Source organism: Perognathus longimembris, chromosome 10, assembly GCF_023159225.1.
Source record: "Perognathus longimembris pacificus isolate PPM17 chromosome 10, ASM2315922v1, whole genome shotgun sequence".
NCBI lineage: Eukaryota > Metazoa > Chordata > Mammalia > Rodentia > Heteromyidae > Perognathus > Perognathus longimembris.
The window spans coordinates 2,519,269-2,527,461 of record NC_063170.1 but is presented as its reverse complement, the minus strand read 5'-3'; the positions used below and the strand labels follow the sequence as shown (position 1 = coordinate 2,527,461).

General features: G+C 67.9%; 1 protein-coding gene across 1 annotated transcript; it reads right to left on the bottom strand.

Moving 5' to 3' along the window:
- Positions 1–6,827, bottom strand: Cibar2 (CBY1 interacting BAR domain containing 2). The gene is made up of 9 exons (XM_048354866.1): positions 6,792–6,827; positions 5,740–5,981; positions 5,108–5,169; positions 4,925–5,026; positions 4,749–4,754; positions 3,312–3,422; positions 2,007–2,120; positions 1,171–1,272; positions 1–155 (listed from the first exon to the last, which is right to left on the bottom strand). The coding sequence occupies exons 1-9, from the start codon at positions 6,809–6,811 to the stop codon at positions 39–41; spliced, it is 876 nt and encodes a 291-aa protein (XP_048210823.1). The 5' UTR covers positions 6,812–6,827; the 3' UTR covers positions 1–38.
- Between the last annotated feature and the right edge of the window lie 1,366 nt (positions 6,828–8,193).

Here is an 8,193-nt window from a genome sequence, read left to right as displayed (position 1 = left end):
CCAGCTCCGTCCTCCCGCCTCTCGCCAGGACTCTCTTTCTAGGCCTGGTGCCCCCGCCCCTGCCCCCCGAGGTCCTCCAGGGGTTCGTCCTCGGCCGGGTCAGACGCGCCGGCCGCCTCTTCTGCTCTCTGGCTCTGCAGCGTGCTCTGCGCGCTCTGCACAACGACAGCCACGAAAACCACAGCCGTGGCACCCGGGCAGGAGGGGCAGCCACAGCCTCGGGTGCCCCGGGCGAGTCCTGAGGGTCTCCCGTCACCCGATGACCCCGTGACCCCGTGACCCCGTGACCCCAGGACCCCGTGACCCCAGGACCCCAGGACCCCGTGACCCCAGGACCCCAGGACCCCGTGACCCCAGGACCCCGTGACCCCAGGACCCCAGGACCCCGTGACCCCAGGACCCCGTGACCCCAGGACCCCAGGACCCCGTGACCCCAGGACCCCGTGATCCCAGGACCCCAGGACCCCGTGACCCCAGGACCCCAGGACCTGCGGCCACCACAGCTCTGGAAGGGGGAGCCTGGAGCAGCCACTGCTGCTCATGGGATCAGAGGCCAGAGAGCCACAGGGGCCCAGGCGGGGTGGGACAAAGACAGCCTGACAGCTGGCTCCCCGCCCCCCACCCCTGCCCCTTCCCCCCTTCTCCCCCCCTCCACCCACGGCTGCTCCCTCACTTGTCCCCGCTCCCCGGGTCTGCCCCGGCTGCCATGGGCCAAGCCTCTCCCCACCCCACCGCCTCCTCCCCACCCCACGGCCCTTACCCACCCCCTCCCCCTCCCCGCCCCACGCCTCCTCCCCACCCCACGCCCCCTCCCCACCCCACGGCCCCCTCCCCGCCCCATGGCCCGTCCCCACCCCACAGCCTCCTCCCCAGCCCCCTCCCCACCCCCTCCCCCTCCCCGCCCCACACCCCCTCCCCGCCCCACGGCCCCCTCCCCGCCCCACGGCCCGTCCCCACCCCACAGCCCCCTCCCCACCCAACTCCCCCTCCCCGCCCCATGCCCCCTCCCCACCTTACGGCCCCCTCCCCGCCCCACGCCCCCTCCCCGCCCCACGTCCCCTCCCCACCCCACAGACCCCTTCACCTGATCTCCAGGCCTTGGCCTCCGGTGCTGCCCCCCATCAGCCCCCCACTTTGGTCTGACCGTGTCATTCACACGCAAGTGCTCACCTCGCTGGCTCGCACCCAGGGCGCAGACGCAGAGCTGCTGGCCTTGGCGACCGGCCGGGCCTCGCCCTGTCCGTCCACGCCACGCATCTTGTCTCTAAAGTCCTGCCCGAGAGAGACCGGGGCCGGTGGGACGAGATCAGGAAGCACAAGGAGGTGGCATGGACAGAAAGAGGGGGGACGGAAGGCCTGTCGGGGCGCCTCTTAGTTGCTGCTCTGTGGAATCCGCTGCAGCCCGGAGAGCAGACATGGTTGCTCCATTCTGTGCGTGGAAGGCTGAGCGCGGAGAGGCCAGGCGGCAAAGTCCGTGGGCTCACGGGAAACCCACGGGCTGCCAGCCTCCCGCCACCCCGCACGCCGACACGGGGCGCCACGCACACGGAGCGCCACACGGAGCGTCACAGACATGGCCACCTACAGCCAGCTACACAGTGACACGATGAGACGAGGTGAGAGAAGCCGGCTCAGCAAGGGAGGCAGGGAGGCCAGGCTGCCGCGGACGCCACGCTGGTTGCAGGAGCCCTGGGCTCCGCGGTGGCGGCGCGAAGCCACTGTGAGTCCTTGGGCAGCCAGGTCGTTTGGCTCTGGTCCTGGGCACCCAGAGAGGGTGAGCGCGCTACTGAGGCTCCCGAGACCCCGGCGGGGTCCCCTCCCCCTCCCCCCCCAGTTGGCCCCGGCTGCTCATCAGAACAAGGTTTCGGCTATAGAATTACCGCATGGCTCCGGTGGCGTCAAGCTTGCCTGGAATTTTGAGGCCATGGGTTCAATCCCCAGTGAGACCCAGAATTGACCCCCACCCCCCACCCCAGGAGAGTAGACGTGGGCGGGGCGGGACCCACCTGCAGGTCCCCCTCCAGGTCGTAGTTCTCCAGGGTCTGGAAGGCGTGGGAGTAGACCTCAATGGCCTTGGCGTGGAACACCATCTCGATGCTCACAAAGTCCAGGAAAATCCTCTGTGGGGGAAACTGAGTCATGCTGCAGGAACACGCTGTGTCCCCACAGCCAGCCACCCAGGGCCGGGGGCACGGGTGGTGGCCCTGAGGGGAAGGCTTGCTAAGCCGGTGGTGATTCACTCGTGTTTGAGCCGGGTGGGCCAGTGCCCATGCCACGGCCAGCTACTCTGCAGCCTGGAGCTCAAACCTTCCAGAAGCTTCTGCATGCCCTCCACTATTTCCTTGGTTGCATCCTGTTCCCCTTTTTCTCCCTGGCCACCCTGCTCTGACCCCTCTCAGGAGTTCATGCCGGAAACCTCCAACCCTTGTTGTTGGCTTTTCAGCCCTGTGGTGGAGGAGAGGCGAGGGGAGGGGAGGGGGAGAGGAGGGGGAGGGAGGGGAGGGGAGGGGAGGCCCAGCTGGGTAGGAACACCTGCCTTCCATCAGCCACCTCCTGCTGGCTGGGCAGAAACAGGCGGATCCTGAGGTCAGGCTCAGGGGCTCAGCTGCTGTTCCTGGCCCGGGAGGGGCCCCTTCCTGTCTGCTCTGCACTGTGGGCCGCCCCAGCTCGCAGAGCCCTTGGGGAGCCCGGGGGGGGGGGGGCATTGCCTGCTGGCTGTGTCGGTGCAGAGCCGCTGAGAAAGCAGGGAGAGGCCCGCGGCGCCCGCCTCCCCCCGCGGCCCCTAGGGGAGCTGGCTGTTGCTGATAGACCCCGAATCCAGTGCTGAGTCCGTCCTAGCTCTTGGTTTTAGCTCTTGGTTTTATGGCTTTCGGGGATGGCCGGGAAGAGGCTCTTCTTCCCCAGGGAAGGCTGCTTTCAAGGCGAGCCGCTGGCCCCAGCCAGGCGCCCCCGGCCCGAGGCCCCGTCCCTGGGCACTGCTGGGTGCTCGGGACCCCACTCCCGGCCTCGGGGGCCTGGGCCCCGCCGCAGGGCGCCGACCTGGCAGTGCCAGGCTCCTGCTCGGCTGGGTAGGGCGTCGCGGCACCAGGCACCGGGCCTGCCTGGCACAGAGCAGCTTGTGTGGAATTGAAGAACAAAGACGCCCACCCAGGACCCGCGGGGGGGGGGGGGGTGTTCCCCAGGGAATGGGGTCCGAGGCGCGGAGAGACGGGCAGAGGCACGGCCAGCCCGAAGCCCTCGACCCTGCAGCCAGGGCGGGCCGTCCCGGGCACGCACGCGCACGCGCACGCGGGCACACACATCGCACTGACGCCCCACCTGGAGGTCCTCAGCTTCTGCTCCTGGAAGGCGTCCACCGCGGCCTCCAGCTGGCGGGCGGTGCGGCTGGTGTCCACCGAGGCCCTCTGAGCGTGGCTCTCCGCCTGGCGCCGGGGTGCGGGAGGGAGAGCGCGGGTCACGGGGCGCCGTGACCCCGGTGGCGTCTGGACGGCTCTCGCCGCTCTCCTGCCCCGGGGGTGGCTAGCTGTCTCGGTCATGAGTGGAACCGTGGTCACCGGGATTGGACAGGCCTGCGCGGGAGCTGTGCGGCTGAGGCAGGCCACAAGCCCTCTCTGAGCCCTGTGTTCTTTTTTTTTTTTTTTGGCCAGTCCTGGGTCTTGAACTCAGGGCCTGAGCACTGTCCCTGGCTTCTTCCCGCTCAAGGCTAGCACTCTGCCACCTGAGCCACAGCGCCCCTTCTGGCCGTTTTCCATATATGTGGTGCTGGGGAATCGAACCTAGGGCCTCGTGTATCCGAGGCAGGCACTCTTGCCACTAGGCCATATTCCCAGCCCGAGCCCTATGTTCTTAACGCAGCCGGCCCAGGCGCCCACAGCCCGGGGCTCGGGGAGCCGCCCTGAGGCCTGCGGTCACCCCTGAAGAGCCCGGAGCAAGTCGCCCTTCTGGGCCTCAGTTTCCTCTCCTGTTGAGGGGAGCCTTAACCCCAACCTTTGGGGTTGGGAGTTTGGGAGCCTTGGAGTTTGAGGAACTCCCAGGGTAGGGCAAGCTGGGGGCGGGGGGGGGGGGGAGGCTGTTATCCCAAAAGGCAGGCAGGGGTGCGGCTGACTTGGACCAGCGCCTCCTGGTGCTTCTGGCTACCCAGGCTCCGGCTCTCACTGCTGCTGCCGTGGGCCTGGAGCTTGATGTGTGCGTGCCACCTCACTGCAAAGCGGACAGGGCACGCAGGGTGCGAATGGTGACTTCCCCGAAGGCAGGGGGGTGCCCTGCATTACCTGGTAATCCAGGGTGACCCCAGGGTCCTCAGGAGAAGGAGGGGGGCAATGGAAGACAGGCTGGGGACAGGATGTGCATGGCTCTGGACGCTGGAGATGGTGGTGGTGGTGGGGTTCTTGGGGCGCCCCGGGGCCCGCGGAGGGCGTCGCTCTTCCCTGGGTGCAGCTGGGAAGCCCTGTGGTGGGCTTCGGACCAGCACTGGAAGGGCCGGCACTGACCATGCCAGTGTGGTTTACGGTAAAAGCTGCGGCTGCGAGCGTAACGGTGCAGAGCCTCCTTCCAGCCGAGACACCCCAGGATCCCCGAGGCCAAAGCGGCCGCACTGAGACGCAGCTTAGGCCCATGAAGGGCCAAGGGCAAGGTCACTCAAGGTCACTCACGTGGCTCCCCAGCCCTGCCTGCTCCAGCCCGGGGGGAGGGGCCGTCTCCTTACCGCCTGCGGTGCTGCTGGCTCCCGCAGAGCCTGTGGCACTCACCTGGGACTGAGAAAGGCCGTCAAGGAGCCAGGTGAACCCCTGTGGCCTATCAGGAAGCACCCCACCCCCCGCAGCCCCCCCCACCAGGGGACCTGGGGCACGGAAAAGCAGGGAGGGCACAGGAGGAGGGGCGGCCCTGCCCCGGCAGCCCTGCGCCCAGCCGCCAAGAAGGATGCGATCATTTGCCGATCCGAGGGTGACCTCTGCCTCAGTTTCTCCAGCCTCTGCAGCTGTTTGATCTCATTGTTTTGGACCCGCTTACATTTCTTGATCTCGGCCTGCAGAACAGAAGGCGCTGTGATTGGCTGGGGACGCGGCAGAGGCGGGCCCCGGCCGCCCGCCCAGAGGCGCTGGCTCACCCGGGTCTGCTTGATCTGGGCTCCGTAGAGCTTCAGGGGGCTGACGACCTTGGCCTCCAGCGCTCGACCTGCAGAACACACACAGCAGCTGGCCCGGGCCCCAGGCGGGTCCCGCAAGCCCTCCCCGCCCTCCCCCGCCCAGGGACACAGTCAGGAAGCTGCATTTTCTTCTGGATACAGACAGTGACTGAGCACCAGTGGCCGCCCGGCTACCCGGGGGAGCCAGGGGGCCCCGGGGGGGAGGACTGGAGCCCCCGGGCCTCTGACTTGGGGACAGTCCTCGGTCCTCAGCATCTGCTTTGCCCTATGGACCTGCTGTTTTTGTCTCCTCCTGGTCAGATGCTCGGCCAGCACCAAGCCTATCTCCCTTCACCCTGCTGAGCACTCTCCTGGCTGGGCAGATGGCCGCCCTCCCTCCCTCGACACCCCCTACTCCCCCCCCCACAGGTGCCTCTGCTGGGGGACTCACGGTCCCCCCACCCCCGGCACCCCCAGACTGGCTTCCCGGATCCCCCTCCTCCTCCCGCCCTCCCCGCGGCTCAGGGAAGCCTCCGTCCGGCCCTTGGTTGTGTGGGTGGCGTGGCCCGGCCCTCGGAAGGCTGCAGGCCCCGCCGGCCCGGGCGGGCCCCCACGCACGCACCTCCGCCTGCCGTAATCCTGCACCTTGGCCAGGTCCTCGGCCAGGTCCCTCACGGTGGCCCGCAGCTCGGGGCTCTCGGTGTTGGCAAAGTCGATCAGCTGCTTGACCAGCTGGTCAGCCTTGTCCCGCAGCCGGGCTGTCTTGCGCGTGTAGGAGGCCAGCAGCGCGCAGAACTGGCCGAAGTACTTCTCGGCATTGGCCACGGTGTTCTCCATGCTCCTCACCCGGCTGTCCCTGCCGGGGCGGGGGCCTGAGCGCAGGGCGGGGCACGGAGCCGGGGCCCGGGCGCAGACCCTGTCAGCAGAGCGACGCGGGGCCCCGCTGCCCCCTCTGGAGTGGACGCACTGTCGGCGCCTGGCCCACGCGGTGGCAGCAGGAGACCCATCGAGGCAGGCAGGCAGGGAGACTCGCCTGGAGCCCACGCTGGGCAGTGGCACGGGACACAGACTCGAGCTTTGCTCTGATCCCGGCCTGCCTCCTCCCGGCCCAGCAAAGGGCTCCATTCCCCTCAAACTGCCATTCCAGTCTCTGGGACTCCCCCCCTCTGAACCCCTACATCCCCCCCCCCCCCTGGCTTTCTAGTCTTCAGCTTTGTGCTCAAGTCTGGCTCTGGATCATTTGAGCCAGAGGCCCACAAGGCCTTTGGTCGTTTATGGAGAGGAAAGTCTCGCGGGCTTCCCAGCTGGGCTGAACTGCGGTCCTGGGATCTCAGCCCCCTGAGTAGCTAGGATTACAGGCTGAGCGCCCAGTGCCCCTCCAACAGCCCTTTGAAGGGACGGGGTCAGATGTGTTCCTGCAATCCAGCTGCAGCGTGGTCGTGGTCCGAGGCTGGAGGAGGGGTGGGGAGAGGGGAGGGCCAGGGCTCCACAGAAGGGCGGGCCTGGGGTGGGGGGGGAGCTGGGGAATGGCCCCAGTGACTTTGCCTGCCCACATACCCGGCAATAGAGCCAGGAGGCAGCGGGGTCTGGGAGCCCAGCCTCGCTCGACCTTTCACCCCCGGCAGCCCCCCGACGCGGCCCCGGCCCCCCGCGCGGGGCCGCTCACCTGGAGAGGACGACGTTCATTGTGGCGAGGCGCGGCGGTGGCCGAGGGCCGGCTGGGGAATCGGGACCGGGCTCCGGGATGCGGCTGAGAGAAAGCCGGGGGCCGCCCAGGTGTGCGCTGTGGGCTCGGGGGAGGGGGAGGGACGCCGCTCCCTGGTTGCCTGGCGACCGGGCTCCAGCCGCAGCCCCGGGAGGAGGCCGGCCTCCCCTCCCCCACCCCAGCCTGGCACTGGCCCGGGGCGCGGGGTGGGGCTTCACGCCTTTGGGCTGGGAGACCCGGAGAGGCCCCACGGGTCAGAGCAGCTGGGTTCAGGGCACCTCGCCCGCAGGGGGGGGGGGGCAGGGTTCTGCAGTGTTTGTGCTTCCTTGTGGGTGTCCCTGGAGACCTGGTTTACTCAGGAAGGGTGCGGCTAAGAGGCACGGGTGAATTTGGGAGCCTGAGGCCCGTCCAGTGAGTGCCCCACAGAGCCTGGAGCTCTGCGTCTCCCCTGCCTGGGGCGCTGCGCTCCGGCCTACAGTTTCCATAGATTGCTGCCGAGCTGAGGGACCACCGCTCCGGCCGGGTTCCTGTACTAACTGCAGGCTCGTGCATTTTGATGGATACGGGCTGGGCACAGAGGGTCACGCCTTGAATCCCAGGTATTGTGGGATGTTGGAGGACCGTGGTCTGAGGCTGGCCCTGGACAGAAACGCCACACACGGAGGGGGAAAATGCTGAGGGCATGGCTCAAGTGGCAGAGCAGGCCTCAAGTTCAAACCCCAGTATGAGAGAGGGCGGGGAAGGAAGGGAGGGAGGGAGGGGGAGAGGGAAGAGGAGGGAGGGAGGGAGGAAGGAAGGAAGGAAGGAAGGAAGGAAGGAGTTAGAATGATGAGACCAGTAGCGCTTGAAGTAGGCCGAGGGTGGCAGAAGCTCTGCCTTGCTGCTGGTGGTAGTGACACTGTATCTTTGGTGGTTGCTACACTGTATCTTGGGTGGTTGTTACAATAGACCTTTAGTGATTGTTACAATGTATCTCTGGTGGCTGTTGGGTAACGGAGGCACTATCTCCTGAGGCCTTTCCCGTCTCCAGGGCTTGTTGGTGATGAAGGGAGGCAAGGACTCCCCATGGGTTCAGATTCCACGCGTGGCTCCACTGTGTGACCCTGGACAGTCGCCCTAATGAGGCTGCCCGCCACCCTGGCGGCCCCCCTGTGCTGTGGCGGAGTCCTCCCGGGGGTGCTCTGTATTCCGCTCCAGTGGTCATCCACCCGCCGTGCTCCCCGCCACGGCCCTGCCACACCCCAGCCCCTCTCCAGGGCTCCAAGCAGACCCCGAATTCTAACGGCCGGCATGCTTTCCCCTCCACTGCAGGGGAGGGGACCCTAGACCCTGATCTGCGTGGTGTGGGCTCTGCGGCCCGCCG